Consider the following 19961-nt stretch of genomic DNA (forward strand, 5'->3'; position numbering starts at 1 on the left):
TACGCATTTGAGCATTTGATCGCAGTGCCCTCTCGTCTATGAACGTTGAGCCAATGCATACAAAGTTTAACGCGATTATATACGCATTTGACCGCAGCGCCCTCTCCTGTATAGACGTTGAGCGGCTACATGCAACGTTTCATCCATGACGGAAACCCCAGCTCTTGAGTTACTACCCCATCTCAGAGCCCCCTACTTGTCCCGCAGTCGTGGCCGAGTGGTTAAGGCGATGGACTAGAAATCCATTGGGGTCTCCCCGCACAGGTTCGAATCCTGTCGACTGCGGAAATATTTTTTTCTTTTTATGTGAGCACGGACGCCGGCCGGCCGGCCGGACGGATGGACGGACAAGGCTAGACCCTAAGGAGCTTCGCCCCTAAAAATGCACCATCTGTGGGCAACGCTGCACAAAATTGCAGCGCGGTAAGTTAAGAAACCGAATTTTGCGGTCGATTTAAAGAGCCTGGACGCTCCTTGGGTCAGCCAGCAGTCAGTGACAGGTTAAGAAAAGTTTTCTGACTGGAGAGGAGGAAGCAGACGGAATGCTGAAGAGAGTTAGAGGTTTCCTCCTCTCCTCTCCATTATTCCGTCTGCTTCCTCCTCCCTTGCCCTTCTTTCCCTCGAAAACTTTTCTTAACCTGTAACTGACTGTCGGCTTATTCATCAGCAGAAGGATGATCCGGATAAACTCGTCAGAGAACTCCAAGACCGATATGTCGGCCCCCAAGACTTTACTATAATATCGAGGCAAGCCCAACTCTGCCTTGGACAAAATTGTAGCTTCCAAGAGTAGAACTCTGCCTTGGACGCCCCGTCCAAGGCAGAGTTCTACTCTTGGAAGCTGAGGTAAGCGCAGCCACTCTAAAGCTGCGCACCTCCTCGGCCCCAGGAGTGGATGGAGTCCACCATAACACCCTCCGCAATTTAGGTGATCCCTTAATTGAAGCTCTTACAAAACATTGAACGAGTGTTGGACAGAAGGCAAGCTTCCGCAGCAATGGAAGGACGTCACTGCAGTTTTCACACCTAAACCAGTCAAGCCACTGAAACTTCAGAACCTCTGTCCCATTTCATTGACCTCCTGTATAATCAAACTCGTGGAGCATGTGGAGCTGGACCGCCTTAAAGGAGCTGTGCAACGATTTTAACGTTGAAAGAACTGGTATCTTCTACTTTTGACATTGTTTATCTTGTCACAAAGGACAGAAAACACACCTCCTTCCTTCGAAACGTTGCGATTCGGCCGCATAATCGCGAGGCAAAAATTAGAATATTTCCCGACCTGCAGCCGCGAGCGGCGGCCACGAGAACCACGCGGCATGACGTCAATGGGGGTCTTGTAGAAAGATAGAAAGTGGCGCGAATACCTGCTCCATAAAAGGTAACTTTTTTATAAATCTTGTCGTTCCAACATAAATATGAATCCGTCAAAAACCTGGTATCATCGAAAAAAACGTTTATTATACGGAGTTTTAGTGGCGCCATCAATCCTCGGTCCACAAAACCGTCAGCTCTATCTGCATTTGCGAACAGCCGCCAGAAGCCGCAGGGGAAAGGGGGCAGAGCCGGACGGGGTGGCCGGACCCGGATGAGACTTTCCTCCTTTCACCATGTTGTTCGCGCTGCGCCAGCACGCGGTCGCGAGCGGGTGAGTTCTCGCTGCTCACTGATAGCTCTAGTCGCGACTCCAGTGACCTATAGGGGGCGCCACCACCAAACAAACATGGCGGCTGAGTCCAGGTCGCGTCGGCTCGGCCGGGCCGCCTGAACAGGGGGCGCGTTCAATTTAACAGATTTTCTTTTGTTTAATGCCCAATTTTATAGGTATTTGAACTGAGACGGTTATGTGCAGCCGGTGCACATAAACTTGCAAAGCATAGTTTTGTTTTCCCGGTTTTTTTGTTCTTTTCATGTCAAACTTTTGTTTCGGAGATCTCCTTCAGAACCGAAACTATGGGCTCCGGAGAGACGGTAATATACTGATCAGTTTTGATCATCTAAGGAAAGCGGCGATGACTGCAGAATTGTTCCACCGAGAGTAATTTTCAGCTAACTCGCATGCTTCGACCATGCGACTTATCTGTCCGCGAAATCGAGCTTTTGTGCGTATCCGCGTTCAAGAAACAGCTCCAGTCGTCTGCTTGGTCAACAACACAGGCTGCAGAAAAATTACGAAAATTAAGGAAGCGCTTCTTGAGCCAAGGACCATGTTAACCCGCCGGCGCCCCACTAAGCAGCTGATACTCATATTTCAATTCAGGTTTTAGTAGCAATCGAGAAGTCATTTTGACGAGCGGGTTATGTATTATATTACGTACTATGGCCCCACTAAAGCGATATTAGTATATATTCTTCGGGTTCAAATATGAGCTTAGTTGACTAGCTATTAGGTGAACTGCTGAATAAAAGTATATTTGACAGACAGAGAGATACTACTTAAACTTAGCCAAATGGTTCTAGCCGGCAGCACGGAGACCAACTGAAGAGAGTCTTCATCGGAGATTCACGCAGAACTTTGCTTCGAATCCTGAACGGAGAAAATTTATTATTTTTTGTGTCCGGTCAACCTGAGCAATGTAGGCGTATATCGCTGCTGGCTTCGACGGGGGTATAATATAAATATTGGAGGCGCGATAGGTCAAAATGCCGTGACAGCTTCTAACGTTGCGAGACTCGTCCCCCACCTTTTGAAAACAGATAATTTCCCTCATTCATCATTTGCAGCGAGCAGGTTTTCCTGAATCAAGTAATTGCGAAATCAGCCCAACTCATTCAGTGTGGTCCAGGGGCTTTTTCGGCGAAAAGCAGCCAAGATGATTAGCCAACGCGCCGACCGGCGTGGGCGGCTCAAACTTGAAGCTGACCGAACACAACCAAACTCAAGAAAAGCAGCTATCGAACCTTCCCATTTACTTGACTGCACTGCAACATTGGTGTTCCCTCCAGTGAAATGCCTCGTCTGTCGTCCTCAGTCCACTGTTCTACATCCTTATAAAGAAACCAATTATAGTTACCAAGCAGTCGTCACTTTGAATGTGATTAGAGACAGACAAGAAGTCAAAAGTTTTTCCGTGATTCCTCCCCATCCAAGAAACCGAAAGCACACAACCGTGCGTTGTGGAGTAAACGGGCTTTCAAACACGTGGTGGAAGGAAACAAACTACTGAGGATTCACCACACTAATGAACACTCAGGCAAACTTAAGAAATTTTCGGACCTTCGTGAAATTACACTGTTCGCCACCGCGCCGACAACACGTGTCCGCGAAAGCCACCAGAGACGCGGAGGGGCGCGGAGCGACCTGGTCCGGCTGGTTCCCGGTTTACCGCTTGGTGGCGTCCGTTTTGCTGGAGTCGCGAAGAGACAGAGCTTCACCGGAACCCCGCGCGACCTCCATTGACGTCACAGCGCACGTGACTCGCAAGCAGGTGAAGGAGTTGAGAGGTGCCGAAAACCTCAATCTTTGTCCATTTTTAAAATAAAAACTAGGACATGCAGGCAAAAGCGGTGTTTTGTTCTTTACTTCAGAAAGGTCGAGGCACCAACTCCCAAATTATTTAAGCAAAGCAGTGAAATTGTTGCACAGCTCCTACGTGGAGGATAGAAATCTTTTCCCTCCTACCATGTTCGGCTTCAGCCCATATCTCTCCACGCAAAATGTGTTCCTTCAGCTTAAACATCAAGTTTTCTGTAAGCAGTGATAGACTGCAAGCGAGCTGGTGATGAATCAACATCTTGTAGACCCTGAGATGGGGAACATAAAAAAACGGACGGTCAATCTTCCCCATGTACAGAAGCATACTGGGCCTAGATCTCAAAAAGGCATTTGACAATGCCAGTCACGAGGCTACCCTCGACAACCTCAACCATCTCGACATGGAAGAAAGTACCTTCCACTGTAGTGGAAGGTCCTTGCTCCCACGGGTAGGACAGCTACCATCCGAGTCGGGGAACACCAATCCTCGTCCATCTAACTAGGGGGAAGAGAAATTCCACAAGGAGCGGTGCTGTCCCCATTTCTTTTTAACGTAGCGCTATGTCGGCTACCCGAAAAGCTTAGTACCATCCCTGGCCTTCACCGCAGCCTGTACGCCGATGATATAACGATGTGGGTGGAGGCCAGAAACACGTCTCAGTTTACTAGTATCCTGCAGAGAGGCGTAGACATCGTGCGTGCATACGCTTCCACAAAGGGACTACCTTGCTCCCCTGAGAAATCCGAGTACACCATGGTCAAGCCCTCTTACAGCTGGAGAAGAGAAGCCCCCGAAGGCTCTGATGATGAGGATCAAAATCCCTACACTCTCAGTTTTCACATTGGAACTCAGCTAACGCCAGAAGTGGATCAGATTAGGATATTAGGCCTTACCTTCCAAAACAATTGTCATAACACCATCACTCTCCAGAAGCTTTCTGCTACCAGCTATCAAACCGTTCGCCTTATCAAGAGGATATCAAACAAGCATAGTGGAATGAAGAAGCAAGATCTGATCCAGCTAGTGCAAGCTTTTGTCCTCAGCCGAACGGTCTATGCCGCCCCGTATATCAAACTATACGCCGCGGATAGAACAAGCTAGACCGTCTCATCAAAGGGGCTGTCAAAAATTCTCTCGGGCTACCCCCAAACGCATCCACAACTCGGCTAGTAAGTAGCCTTAGGGGTTCACAACACCATCGATCAGCTAGTGGAAGGCCACCTAGCACAAACCCTCCGTCTCTCAGCCACAAAACCTGGAAGGACACTTCTCAAGACCTTGACCCCAAAATCGCAATTCCCAGAGATATGCGGGAGAAGTTGCTCATCCCTCATATACCTAGGAATACCATCAAGAACGGAGGGAAGCGAGGTGCAAGAGCTTGCAGCAACGCTACCACTCTGATCCGCAAGCCATCTACACGGATGCAGCAGAGCACGCCCACAGGTCAGCCACGACTGCCGTCGTCAAAAGCAAAGAGGGAACAGTTAAGAACAGCTGCTCCATACCAGGCTCAACCTTAGAAGAGGCAAAGGAAGCGGCCCTCGCCTCGTTCATCGCCACAGCGAATGCCCGCACAATTATCATCGACAGCAAGACGGCAATTCGCCATTTTGTTTGCGGCCGTATCTCCCCAGGCTCGTCGCATATTGGAAGAAATCCCAACACCACAATCGAAAATCTCACTAATTTAGTCCCCAGCACAGGCAGGACTCCCAGGCAACCTTGCCGCCCATAACTTCACCCGAAATTCGGCTTACCGGGCGGGGGCAATACAACAAGAGTTGGCTTCTGGCTATAGGGATTACCCACAAACTTATCAGGAAATCACATCGGCATATTGACTGTCGCGGGTCATTTATCCACCCACGCATAAGTCGCTGACCAAAACACAGGAAAACACGTGGCGACGGCTCCAGACCAACACCTACCCCCCCCCCCCCCCCCCTTATCCCCAGTAATACTCTCTAAAATATACCCAGGCAGGTACACATCAACGTGCCAATTCTGTACACAACCCGCCACATTAACGCACTCCTTCTAGGGGTGTTCACAACTACCATTTACACACCCACAGATCACTAATATGAACCAGTGGGAGGCACTGTTGCGCAGCTTAGAAGCCGCCGTCCAACAACGGACGGTGGCCTGGGCTGCGGAGGTCGCCGCGGCCCATGGGTTAGCGAGGCACCCTAGGGTTAGCGGCCTTCGGAATCTCCAGCTCCTCCCTATAACCTCCTGACAAATAAAGTTCATACCATCACCTGTAATTAATATCTCTTGGGGAGCCTAAGAGAATTCAGTTATAAGTTAGATGCATACGAAATTTGATAGCGTGCAGTCCCTACTATAAATCCCTCCGGGAACTTTGTGAAATACTTAATGATTGTTTCATAAATTTGATAGAACCAAAGAGGATTGAAAATTTCTATGGGAGTCAATGAAGGAAGTCGAATGTTTTCTTCAGGAACCTACAAAATTCATAGGATAATAAAGTGTTTCTTCGACTAACAAATCTAACTTATATACGTGGAAGAACTTTCAGTTACATGATTTTTATCGGGTAGATTTTATTGTTATTTAGCTGTTTGCTCACATCTGCCAAGAGATGGCTCAAGTGGTGGTCTATGTCCCGAATTGCTGGGGATAACGTCATATCTCAGCAAACCCCCCCAGCCTGATTCATAAATCTACCCCTGGGTTAATTCGCTCCTGGCACTGATACCTAAAACTGCATTTCACACCATGAAGACAGTCATTTTTGGAAGTCCATAAATAAAGGTAGCTCTGCGCATGCGTTGTACGCAATGAGCTCACCTTATGGCGGATAGTGAATACGATGGTTGTAAGTCACATTCAGCTCAGTGTGCGAGAATAACAGCCACCAAAAGTGAGCTCTTCCGAGTTACCGCACATTTATGGTGATGAAGCAAGGCGCCTTTACCAAAGCAGATTGACATCATTGGAATGTGTTAATGCTTGCTACGCCACAATGCAGATTTTGTCAAAACGCTTAGTATCCCGGTGACTTATTCTCAGCTGACTCAGGTTGAGAACGAAAAGTTTGATGGAGTGTGCAAAGAGCACGGTGTGAAAGCTTGTTGTCATTGAATAGTTCCATCAACCTTAACGTTCGTGCAGACTCTTACTTCCAGGAATAAAAACATTAACATCTTGCTAGTGACGTCATAGCGTGTTCTCTACCAATCGTGGAATGTCACATAAAAGACGTGCATGTCAACAATGCACACATTTTCATTATGTGCAGAGAGTAGAAACTTTAGAAAGTTTTCATGAACCGCTGCTGTTGTCGCCATGTGAGGGACGTGCACTTGCTGTTCTGCTGTGCCATCTCGGGGGAGCACGGTCAAGACTAATGCCGAGGAAATAAAAAAAAAACGCCGAGCAGTCTTCGACGGAGCCGACAACAAGTAGGACGAGATCGAGAGTATCACGTGCTTCGTCGAAGTGTTGACATTAACGCTGTCTCATTCTCCCGTCTTCAACCTGCTGTCCTATTTCCTGGCACCGGCAACTCTTAGACAGAGTGGAGCTTCCAGATGTGAGAACTACATGTCCTTTCTTCGGGCAAGCGGTGAGCGAGATTACCAGAAGATATATATATTTATATATATACCTTTCTCAGATTGTTTAGCACGGTATATATCGCATCGCAAGCAGGCGGAGGAGGAAAGGAGTGGAGGAGGAGGAGCAGAGGACGAGGGGAGGAGCACGGGAAGAGGAGGAGGAGGGGAGGAGGAGAGAGTACGGATGAAGAGGAGGGCATACCCTCCTCAAGAGCTGCGTTCTAATCCGGTCTTACATGGAGTTGTAAACGTCTTTTTTTTGTGTGTGTGTGTGTCTTTTGCAATAAAACAACGGGTCCATATCACATGAGCGAATGACGTTTTAGCGAACAGCGCCATTTGAGCGAATGGGCGTTTTAGCAAATAACGGGGGCGCGCGCGTTTGCCCCCCCCCCCCCCCCCCCTTCGCGGCGGCGCATTACAAAAATGTTAATCCACGTTGCACGCCCGAAAACGCTGCTTCGCGGCGGCCGACCATTCGCTGAAGTGTTTTTCGGTCTGAAGTCGGCGTTCGCTAAAACGTCCTTCGACCAACTGTGCGAAAGTACTTTTAAAGAGGGTGTGTCGTAAATGAGCATTTGATTTTATGTTTTGATTGAACTGCGCTGTGAAAAATAACCTTTAAACACCGCTAAAACTACACTAAAAAAAAAAAAGGAAGACAATACGACATAGGCACCCATACCGGCGCGTATTTTTGAATTACGCGCCAATATTGAACGCCAGCGATGTAAAATGGGCGCACGCCGCTCCGCCGATCAAAATGAAAAGGGACCTGCCATGGATCGGCGCACACCTATACGCGCACATTAGGGAGCCTGGACTGAGGCACCAAATAGGCAGTCTGCTCATACTTTTTAACTTAACGAAATTTTATTTATGTCTACGCGCAGGGCGCACACCACTACCACGACCCCATACCACCCATTCCGCCACTGCCCGCGCCGGCGCCGCACGCAATGCATGGATTACTTGCGCCATCTCCTTTTAGCAGCAACAACTATTCTACCATGTGCACAAATAACAATTCGCTTTGTCCTACATATTTATTATAAGTGGTTAATTCATTAGTGTGCACATATTTTCTTTTTTTTAAGTTTACAATACTGTATTTGTTTTTTAACCAAGAATAACCATGGTAACGACAGTAACGACCACTGATCTCTATGGTAACAACTGGTGACCAACGTTGTTTGCAAGTTGCAATGTGTTATGTGAGCCACATTCAGAGCAGCTCATAAAACTTTAATGATAAGCTTACTCAATAAAAATCATAAATAAAAGTAGAAACGAAATGTTTATATTTTAATTTATGTGTTATTTAAAATAAAACTTGGTATTACTTTTTTTTTTTAACCGTCTTATTTAGTACGCCAAAAGTGGCGGAAAAGGGTCTAGGGTAAACGACAACGGTAGGTTCGCGCCCTGTTATTTTTTTACTTTCCCTCCGGTTTCTTGACACTTTTCCTCGAAGACCGTGTTTTGCGACTCTTGTATGATGATATGGCAATGCGACTAGACTGGTACGTATAAATCTTGTTCATTACTTTCCGTATAATGTAAAGCAATACCCGAGACACACAGCTGTCGTTCAAAACTATAGAAAAAATGAGATAGAGAAAACGAAAAGGTTGAATGCAAATATGTTGCGAACGGGCTGCCAGGTTCTCCAGCGTCCGCTGGAGATCCACCTAAAGGTGTCTGGTGCACGGTTTTTCGTTGCTGTTGTACTGAAAACGCTCGCCTGAACCTCCGATTACCTGCCAAACGAGTTGCTGTTGTTATCCCTCCTCTGATAAAATCTGGTTTGGTGATCGAGGCTGCTGATTAGAAGTGAATAGGAGTGTTATTCACTTACGCGGAAATGTACTTTGAGTCAAGGTGCTCAACAACTCGCCAAAACTACGGTAAAATGCGCCTCCAATGACCTCGTGATTACGTTGATGTGCCGTGGGGCACTTGGCATCTGTGCTCACGGCTGTAGTTTGTTACGTTTTTTAATCGATCGCTTGATTGCCTCCTGTCGTTATCGGTGTTTTGGCAGTTGAATGGTCGTTATTCACCGCTGACGGGCACTTATCAGTCAGTGGATAAAGATCACTACGAATTTTAAGTATGCTAACGTCAAACCTCGATATAGAGCTAACTGAAAAATATCGGGAACGAAACAGCGACAACAAAAAATGTTGGAAATGTGTTCGAGGTGCAAGAAACCAGTCTCGATCTTGAAAGATCTCTCGCTTAGTTCCTCCACAGGTGCTCTTTCTCATTTGGAGTATTCACTGCGATGACTTTAATGTCTAACAGTACAGCTGACCATGCCAATCTTGCCATCGATGCAATGCAGCGAAACTGTTGTGCCTGTAGACAAGGGGGTCGCGCATTGAAGTCACCTTGTCAGTTGTAATGCGAAGGGGATGATGAGCATGCAGAGCTGGTAGAGAACTGTTGTAGGTTCAAGATCCTAAATCAGTTGGATGTTTGTAATTTGCATCCTTTGTGAGGGAAAGTCTTAAAGTAGTGATTTGAAAGGCCACTGAACTCAATTCACCATGCAAACATGCTCTTTATAGTATTGTCAAGCACAAAATCATTTGTCATGAAAGTTGTCGCAAAGACCTAGCGGTGGGGCCTGTCCCAGCAAAAAGTTAATTACATGAGATAGACATTTTAACCCTGGAGAGTGGGGACGAGGAGAACAAACACGACACAGATAAACGGACACGACACATGAGATGCCAGTCAGCTTGAGCTCAGCACCTAATTTTGGTTTACTGACTTCACTTGTGGATGGTGAAGCTAGTGAACCCAGGTAGGTTTAAACCACGGACTGAAACTGATAAATATAATGGTTCGGTTACGGTTACAGTTACCATTTTTTTCTTCAGATTGGTTTCGTTTCGGTTTTTACCATTTCACTTACTGATTATCCGCCCCTAAAAACCTTTTTCTTATTTTTTTCGGTTTGACTTCTTTTTTAACAAGCTGGTAATGAAAACATCCTGCCTACGACTAATTGCATATTTGGATAAAATAACAAAATAATGATATTAAAAAAAAAGCTCGCTTTTGAAAGATGTTTCTTAACAACATACAGGGGCTTTTATTTCCGTAGAGCTCATTGTCTTTTTATAAAACTTGGTGCATGAAAATTGGGACACCCTGTTTATGCAAGCCATGTCTTTGGGATAAATGTTAAGGTAAATATAAATTCCAAAGCTAAATATTTAGCATATATATAAAGTTAAGATGCCCAAGGTATAAAAATTGACGAGATTTCACATGCTAATTTGCACCGCCATAGTTATATGAGATGTGCACAAAAATTTCACAGAATATTTGCCCCAAAATTTTAAATGTTTATGTAAATAAAATTATGAAACATTCTTCAAAACAAATTTTGGAGATATTTTCAGAAATTCTTTCTAAATAAACAGTTACTTGGATAATTTAATGAAGTGTAAAAAAAATATGTGCATCGATAATTGAAGTCTCTGAATCTATAAACAATATTTTTCTGCCTATTGTTTTCCTCCAGACATTAATCAGGAAATAAAACTTGTTTATCAAATATTATCTAAATTGGATGTAAATATTAAGAAAAAATCTCCATATCTTTTTTTTTTTCAGCTCTCCTAACATATTTTTACTGTTTTGAACTCACTTCCGACAAGAAAACATTGAGTAATATATGACCTGCAGACAAGAAAACCGATAACCAACTTTCACACATAATAAGCCGACTTCTCTTTGTCATTTCAGTTTGGTCGCACATCACCTTCACGAACGCACCTTGGAAGTGTTTAATACTGGAAATCGGGGCTGTATTTTGAAGAAAGTAGGATCTGGTGCTCTGCCAGTTCATCCTCTGAATACTCATGTCTTCCTTAAACTTCCAACTCAGTCAAGCTGTTTCTTTAGCGCCGTTACCATAATATATATAAAGGCTCGTCTTTCCACCGGGGGTCACAATTAAACTATTCTATTTGCGGGCCGACTATTTGTGTCTCATGCCTAAAATAAATATTTTTAAATGTTTAATGTTGTGATTCTTTTTTTTAAATGATGCTTACAATAATGGTAATTCGCAGGAGATAGTACCACAAAAAAAAATTAATTACATTTTAAGATTTGGGAATCAACTGTTTAAACTGAGTTCATTGCAGTGAGCTATTATCACCTGCCAACAGGACCATGGCATTTCCTCAAATGAACACCATCAGCCGACTAAACATTGTAGATGAAGTCTTGCTCACTAAAGCATCATTCACTCAGTGAGTGCCTCCCGACCAAAATATCCAAACTTTCCATATGATTGTGTATTCACTCGCAATAAAATATTTCGGGAATAGAAAGGGCACATACCATGGAAAAGTTGAACAACCGAGAGCCACTAAGCTTTCACTCGCCAGTTGCATTCACGACAGAAACAAACTCTGGCGCCCCATTGATGTCCGGCTAGCCGTTTTGTTAGCTCTCCGTTGTTGACATCAGAACGGTGTCAGCGGCGCCTATTGGCTCCCAAGAGTCGCATGTGGGGAGCAGTTTCTCTTGTTTGGTTGAAATTGTGGCGGCCACAAAGACTGCTGGCCACTGCAGAGCTGTCACCGTGAGCCTTCGCTCGGCAAACGTCTATATCCATGGTTCTCTAAAAGCCAATAAGAGCATTGAAGTGAAATAGGTGACAGCGCTCCATACTAGTTTCTGGTTCCGTGGTGCATTGTCACGTGCCTCGCTCCAGCTCTCTTGTTGGCCCAGCATCCCTGAAGGATCCAGTGTTTGCCAGAAAAAGTTGAAATGGAGCGTAGCAAAGGAAGCATGACACTGGCGCCTCCGTCCACAACGGCGCCGTCCTAGCCGTCCCACAGTCTAGAACACGGACCTGCCGCCAGCTCCGCACGTTGACGCTTTTGTTTTCGCTCCCTCACTCCTTTCCCCGGCTGCTTTCGGAAAGAAAGTAAGCAAAGCGAAGACAGTGTGCTGTCTGCAAATGCTGATTGCATTTCCAAGATTATCGTTAATGTTCTGCTGTATTATTGTTGAAAAGAAAAAAATCTTGAACCGATATAATATCTCGGTTACCAGTCAAGACATTACAGTCATAGTTACGGTTAACATTAAATTATACCCGTGCCACACAGGCAACTCGAATGCCATTTACAATGGTTGACATTCGTGTGATCGACGAATCGGCTCGCGATCTGTCGCACGTGGAACGCCCTACGCTCGGAGTGTTGTGCGCTGATTGGCTGATCGTTCAAATGTCATTCGTTGTAAATGGCATTTGAGTTGCCCGTGTGGCACGGGTATTAAAATATTGGTTTCATTTCATAACGGTTACCGAAAAGTTTTCTATCCTTAACGGTTTTCTGTTTGGGTTACAGTTATGGTTTCAGACCCTGGTTTAGACCCCTGAAGGCCATTAAATGCTGTCCAAATTTAGGCGAAACTAGAGGTGAGGGTTGTGCTGTACATCGGCGTTGGCCAGTCTATTTATGCCTGAGGCTGGAGCGTATCCGGCTCACAGGACATATTTTGCCTATATGCCATTCTCTTTACTCACAGCTTCTTACGGAATTGATTGCACATCTCTTCGGCACGTTTCTTATACAATAACCATGACTGTGCAAGAGAGTTTGTAATCTTTTATAAAAGTAATTTCGAGTATAGGTATTTTGTAACTAGTTTCAAATTAAAATGTGATCTTGGATGTTGAAGTTTTTGGTTTCACTAATGCTACTTGGGAGAAGGGCACAAGATGTGGTTTGTCGTCACTTCTCTAAGGCAAGTATACTGTCAGTAGTGGTGCCTTTACAGCCATGTAGATTTCAGTTGTGCTACTCAAGCTTGTGTGCAGTTAAGCAATTAGCTTAAGCCTGCATCCTATACTTGGTATTCGCCAGACTCAAGATGTACCCTTTGCATTTAAGCTTCCAGTGGCTACAGCATCCTGCTGAATCAAATGCGTGTGTTTTAGCATCAGGAAAGCAAAATGTGACTGTTAATTGCACACTTGGAAGGCACTCTGCCTGCTCTAAATTTTGTTCGCAATTGTATCTAGCTGGATTTATTTATTTATTTATTTATTTACCCTAAGAACCCTTTTGGGCATTACATAGGGGGGAGGGGGGGGGGGGCAATTATAGACAAATGACAAAAAGATGATGGCGCAACATACAATAACAGAAAACTAGGTAAGCAAAAACTACATACATTGTTATACATTGGTTAAGGCGTTGGTAAACATCTGGGCTGAGGTGATCGACACACTATCGCTGGGTAGGCTGTTCCAATCGGAGACAGCGAGGAGGAGAAGGGAGTTTTTGAATAGGTTGGGTGCGAGCAAAAATGGGGCGTACTTTGAAGGGGTGAGCTACGCGGGATGAGACATGAGGAGGAGGCTGGATGTATGAATCTCTGAAAGCAGATGAACCATGGTATAGCTTGTGGAAGAAGGACATGCGAGAAATGTATCTAAAACAATGAAGTGGCGAAAGGTTGAGGGAATGTTTTATGTTAGTCACACTTGAATATCGGGAGTAATCCTTAGCTATGAACCTGACGGCTTTATTTTGAAGTATCTAGCAATTGTATCTAGCTGTATACTGGCAGATTTAGGTTGCGGGCGTACATCATTGCTCAGAATCTAATCAAGAAAATGTAAGCAAGGGTGTAGCTAAAACTAGGCTGACCTACTTTTACCATTGGTGGAACAGTGGGAAATTGTCACCTTTTTTATGGTCTACTTGGAATCGATTGAAGTTGGACAAGAATCGGTTCATTTTAATACATGTCAATGCTGATGTGTTCTTATATGCTGTCATTTGTACGCAACACAATGTTTTTTTACTGAATTTGTTTTTAGTGTCTGACAAGCTTTCTCCTCTCTTTTTGTGTCAGCCCTCTTCGGAGAAGCCGCAGGGTTGCCGCGAGCCCTGTCCTGCCGGTGACAGTGGCTCCAAACCGGAATCCTGCACTGACAGATGATCGGGTGCAATGCTGTGGCCGTCGGTTCTGGTTTGTGCGCGACATCTGTGGCATCATCTGTGCCTGGATGACGTGGATGTTGGTGGCCTATGCCCAGTACGTTCCCTGCATTGCCGTCTCATTGTCAGACAAGGAAGGACATTGTCCAGAGACAGTCTAAACACTTATGCGGGAATCGCTCCAGCTTAATATCGGGGCCAAATTTCCACCGTGCACTTTATGTTGATGCTGAGGAAAATGCTGCACAAAGAAGTGTCACATAATGACGAAAATACTCCCTGGAGAAGGGGAACAAGAGGGACACAGGACAAACACAAATCTCCAAACACAGCTAGGTAACTGGTGAGCGACCGAAAAAATCCGCCTGGTCCGGGTATCGAACCCGGGACCTCTCCATTACAAGTGGAGCGCTCTACCAACTGAGCTAACCAGGGGTTAGACGTCAGTAGAGCAAACGGGTTTTATCAGCTGCCACCAGTCTAACACCAACAAGGGTGAAGCTTGCAATTTAATGTTATAATTATAATGCAATTAAATGCAAAGGGACAAACGAGCTGGACAAGAATGACGAAAAATTTTTTCGTCATTCTTGTCCAGCTCGCTTGTCCCTTTGCATTTAATTGCATTATAATTGTCACATAATGTTTGCTAACTCCTTTTGTGAGGTTCTTTGCACTCTGCCTCTATTCCCTCTTTTTATTTACTTCTAGATTCTGCATCTCGAAGCACATTGCTCTCTTTGGTCATTCTTGACATATCAGAGGAACTGGCAAGGTTGTTTTTTTTTTGTTTTTTTGTTTTGCGGGATATTGTTTATATACGGGCATTTCAGTGATGTGATTGCTGCGCCAATTGCGCCAAACTGCGCCAAGGGGCAAACCCTGCTACATCCTGCTACATTTTGCCAAAATATGGGTAATCTGCTCCAAGCCTGCGCCGAAAGACCAATTTTGTTTGTGTTTCAAATCGAAACTAAACTGAGTACCGTAATTGAGCATGCGTGAGCTAGGTGGCGCAAGCGGCAGCCCGACAAAAAGTACCCTGTATCAATCGTCCATCCGGTCTTGCATAGTTTTTCCCGCCGTCTCTCGTTTCACGCTCTCGTCGTGTCTCATGTGTCTCGTCTCGCGTCTTATCAAAACAAAGAAAAACAAAATCAACGATACACGCGGGCGTGTGTGGACGCTTCAGTCGTTGCACAGACTGCTCCAAGTACTTTTTGACTCTGGCTCGCGATGTCTTGAATCAATGCGCTCAGGTTCTTATTTTTCTGTGTGTTTAGCTTGTACCTCGCCTGCCGGCCTGGCAAGCACGTGCCGCTGGACTGTTTTTTGTCGTATGCTGGACAATTACACTTTTCATACAATTTTGGGAACCAGTTGGCGACGGAGCAGAGTGGCATGGTGTCTGTTTCGATCGAACAGCCATCTCCACTCTTGCGACGAAGCACGTGCAATCGCAAGCCTGCCGAAGTTGCCCTCATGTGCATGCGAACATGACTGCACGACAGAGGCACCAGCCGGGAAGCTTGCAACCCATTGTTTTATGTTTGGTTACTTTTGACGAAAATCTGGCACGTCGGGAACCAGTAAAACGGTGGCAAGCGGTTTTTCGGAGTTGCTCGGCAACGCCCACAGCACTGTACACTTGTGGGATGTCTCAATGTCTCTTTGGAGACATTGAAAGTGGACATTCATTACTAGCCGAAGGCAAAGCGAGGCTTGCAGCAGCCTTGCAGAAATTTTCGAAAAGCAAAAAGAAAAGCACCCGCTACCCTGAATGCACCTTTGTCTTGTACTGCAGTATAGTTACGTGTTTCATCAGTCGGAGACTGTTTCCAATTATTATATTATATATAACTACGGTAGTCAAGCTAATGCTGTGATATTTACTATATACTAAGCTGGTTATTTTCAAATAAATTTTATTAAGTGCAGTTTGGTTCTTATTTACCTATAACGGGTACATGTACATGTAGAATTTAAATGAAGCATTGCAAGATGTGTTATGCCTTTGGCATTTCAGTTACATGTTGAGAGACTCCCAGGTGGTCTAACTTGACCGTAATTTGTTTATTGCGGCGACCGAAGTGCCCTTCGTTCGTCCAGCACCTAAAACGAATATGTTTATTTTCCTAAGAATATCTGCTTTAAAAGCCTCTTTTGCTGCTCCGAAGCCCTGTTCTGGCCGCTCCCAAAGCCACTTCTGCTGCTCCAAAACACTCTTTTGCCTGCTCCAAAGGCCACTTTTCCTGCTCCAAAACACCGTTTTGGCTGCTCCAAAAGGTGCTCCAAAACGGCTTACGCCAATCACATCACTGGCATTTCACAATGAAGTAACCTTTATAGAGACTGAGGAGGTTGCTGTTTAGGCAAAATAAACTAGTCTTGAAAGTGGACGGTCGTGTCTACTATCACATGCTAAACACTGCAAATGAATGCAGTCTCTGGAAAAGGCAATAAAACTGTATTAGCAACAATATAACGCTGTAGAAAGAAAAAAATTGTGACAGTTAGAAGTCAGTCACGTTAGTGATCATTGTGTTCAGTATGCTGTCACAAGGCGACATAGCTACTCTACTATTGTTTTCTGTTAAAGGTGAGCTCCAGCAAAATATAATGGTCTTTGATTGTTGTAAAATTTTCACCGTGGACTAAATATCCACCCAACAGTATATCTCTGAAATATTTAATCAAAATATTAATTTGCTTTTCGAGAATATTAATTTTGAAGTTTACGCAGATAACTCCGAATCACTGGCTGCCGCTCTACTGGCATCAACGAGCAGAAGTGCTCAGGGACAATTAAATGTTGTATCTAAGAACAGACAACACTCCCTCTTCCGCAGCGTTGTGCACTGTAGTGATAGTGAGCGTCTGTGGTTTTGCAGATTGCGTGTGATTGAGGCTATTTGCAGCAAGCAAGGGGGGGGGGGAATTGGTAATGTGCTGTGGTGTGCAATAACACCACGAAGAAATGCAGCTGAGTGACATCTTATTGGTTTCCGACCAAGAAGTCTCTGCAACGGAAGTGAGTCCGAGCCAGGGTGTAAGATAGACAGGTGGGGAAACCAGAGCCAAATGAGCGACCGGATTGTGTCCCCCTCGGTTTTCTCTTTTTCTGTGGCGCCATCTATGTGGAGCACCGCGAACTTTCACTCCAGGTGGGCGACCGGTGGCGACCGGCTAAACTGTCGGAGATGGTTTCTCGTGGATTTTCAAATGGAGGACTGTCATGCTCTCGGTTTATATTCCGCACTCTCCCATAAAGTTCCATGCAAATCCGATTCCGATTTTTTTCCTCTCGCCGCAGCGCCATCTGTCGCAAATCGGGGGTACCCGCAAGCAGACGAGTACACAATCCGGTCACGGCGCTGCGGTAGGCTTCAATGGGCCGTTTCCCCCCCTGTCTATCTTACACCCTGGTCCGAGCAGTCCAATGCATACGCTGGCTCTATGGCATTCCCATGGTGCTAGAAAACAGTTTGCATTGTGGTAGCAAACAAAACCTTCCTTACCAATCTGCTTCTCAAGCGGCATCTGGGTCCACATATCGGCGGATCGCGAATGCAGCCGCTACGGGTGTTCCCCTCGGAGGCGATGCCGGCTGATCGAATGTGAACGGTAAATCGTCTGCAATCTCTGAGAATCTTAAAGGGGCCCTCCGGAGCGTTCTGCGATGGTCTATTTATGGCGGTAACTCAATCTACAGGCCCTAAGGATCCTAAAAATCATAAAATTACGGTCATGCGCGGCGGATTTCCCTATTAAAATTGCTATCAAAGTCTCCGGCACGCCCCCCTTTCTGAGATGACCCCGGAAAACGGGAGGGGCATCTCTTTACGCGTCAACCAATAGCAAGCGAAGGATTCCGGCGTCACTGCGCGTCACCAACGCGGCCGACCGCCGACTCGCGGAGGGATCTCTCGAACACGCGGGGACCGTCGTCAAGGGGCCCGGACTTTGTGCTCGGCACTCGTCGTTCGTCGCATCGCACCGTCGCGCTGCTACTGCAATGCGCAGTCGCATTCCACAGATGACAAGGAAAAGTTTGACTCGTTGACGTGGAAGGATCGCAAAGCTGGCTTCGGAGTCGGGATCCACGGGAAGAAGGAACACGTGTCCCGCAAACGCACGCCTGAAGACGGCCCGGGAAGCAGACGAGCCGACGCGCCAACGCATCACCCCCTAGCAACAAGCTTGCGGGGAGAAAACATAGTTCGCTGGTTTAGAAGCGATAATTGCGGACTATGTTTCCCGCACCACAATCAGTTTACATTTTTCTCACTCTAATTTACAACAAGCTTAAAAAGTGTTGCAATAATAACGTTCGCATTCACCGTGAGATGCAGCATTTCCATTGATCAAGTTTTAGCGATGGGCAGGGAATGAAGGATTGTCTTCCAAGAGAAAATAGTCCCGATAGATTTCTTCTGCCATCTGCTTAATAACAGGTTTTGTAATCTAAAACTTTGTATACATATTAACTTGCACCTACTACGCAATATAACAACATAAACAGACGATCGCAGAAAGCTCCGGAGGGCCCCTTTAAAACATTTGCTGGTCATTGCTTGACTCGGATAAGCTTGATGAGTCTTAGTTCATTATTTTCCACGGACAATCGCAACGGCCTTCTGACTGCTTCTGACGCTGGGCGAAACAGGCTCAGGCTGCCCACGTGCTGATGTTTATACAACATCTGATGTCGCTAGAAGATGGCAAACCAGTAACGTTGCAGGCTAGTTTCGGTTTCAGTTATATCGGAATTCTACAATTAAAAGTTATTTAAAAAGTTTTTGGTAAATTTACTTGCTGCTCTAGACTCAGTTTCTTGTGCGCTTTCAGAAATAATGTTTAGTTGAAAACATTCCAATTGATGCCGTAGCTCCTCTATAACAAGAGTTGCTGGCTTCGACTATTGAAAGTGTGTTTTCTAGGCAGAAAGTATAACCACTTTGGCATTCCTAATTTTTTTCCCAGAATTTAGCAGACATCTTTTATTTGGAGCAAGTGGAGAAAGTGCATATTGCTCTACTTTAGGCCACAAATAATTGGGCAGTAGACGATGAAAAATGCACATCTATCTCTCATTTCCCCAATCTGTTTTGGAAAGTGAGCATTTGATACTTGGTGAGGACTTTATGGCCATTGGTTTATGATTTGTTCCTCAAAATGTTATAATCAGAATTACTGAAATATCTAGGCTATTTAAGGAATACTTTATGCAGAAATAGCAGGAAGGCAACAGTGCAGGTATGAGTTCACATCTGTCTCACAGAATGAGTGTTTGATGATTTGAAATGGCAATTAAGTTGTTCATTATTTCATTTACAAGATGCTTCACCAAACATCGGCCAGAATTTTTGTGTAAAAGCTATGCATTGCACAGAACTAAGATTGTTACTGTAGTTGTCCCTCTCAAGGGGCCTATTTATTGAGGTGCTATGAGGTGGCTATGAAATGTGAACCTTAAAATGCATGGCTTTTGTTACGTGCTGCACCACCTGGAGACCCCTGAGAATTTCTATTGATGTGAATTAGAAGGGGGCTGCGAAGGTGTGGGTCCCGCCAACACGTCCTATATACCAAAGCTGTAGCGCGAGTGCTGTATCAGTATTGGGCTGGGGTTCGTGTTCTCACTAATTGCACACAAGTCGCAGCCAGATGCAGACACAGCACTCATGTCCAATCTGCATCCCTCACTGGCCAGTTGTAGGTGATGTAAAAAACCTAGTGCTGTGGCCTATCCAGTGGTAGAACCTACACCTTTGCTGCCCCCTTCTACACTGCACACTTTCGTAAGTTCCCAGGGCCCTCCAGGGGGCACAGCATGGATCGAAAGTCATGTGCTCCGCCATTTGCATTGTTATTGAAGGACTGATGTAAAAACTACTATAGTGGTAGAAAGT

General features: G+C 45.4%; 1 protein-coding gene and 1 non-coding gene across 2 annotated transcripts in view; both read left to right on the top strand.

Moving 5' to 3' along the window:
* The first annotated feature begins 203 nt into the window (after positions 1-203).
* On the top strand, positions 204-285 carry Trnas-aga. The gene has a single exon. It is a non-coding gene; the product is annotated as a tRNA-Ser (tRNA).
* Positions 286-8447: 8162 nt separating this feature from the next.
* The window catches only part of LOC8023270 (palmitoyltransferase ZDHHC3), a 48035-nt gene continuing 36521 nt past the window's right edge, over positions 8448-19961 (top strand). Inside the window, exons 1-2 of the mRNA XM_029978451.3 lie at positions 8448-8586; positions 13964-14146. Of these exons, the coding sequence (XP_029834311.1) occupies positions 8567-8586; positions 13964-14146 (203 nt within the window). The 5' untranslated portion in view covers positions 8448-8566. The remainder of the gene's footprint in view (positions 8587-13963; positions 14147-19961) is intronic.

The sequence above is a fragment of the Ixodes scapularis genome, unplaced genomic scaffold (assembly GCF_016920785.2).
Source record: "Ixodes scapularis isolate PalLabHiFi unplaced genomic scaffold, ASM1692078v2 PGA_scaffold9__187_contigs__length_104089568, whole genome shotgun sequence".
NCBI classification, from domain to species: Eukaryota; Metazoa; Arthropoda; class Arachnida; order Ixodida; family Ixodidae; genus Ixodes; species Ixodes scapularis.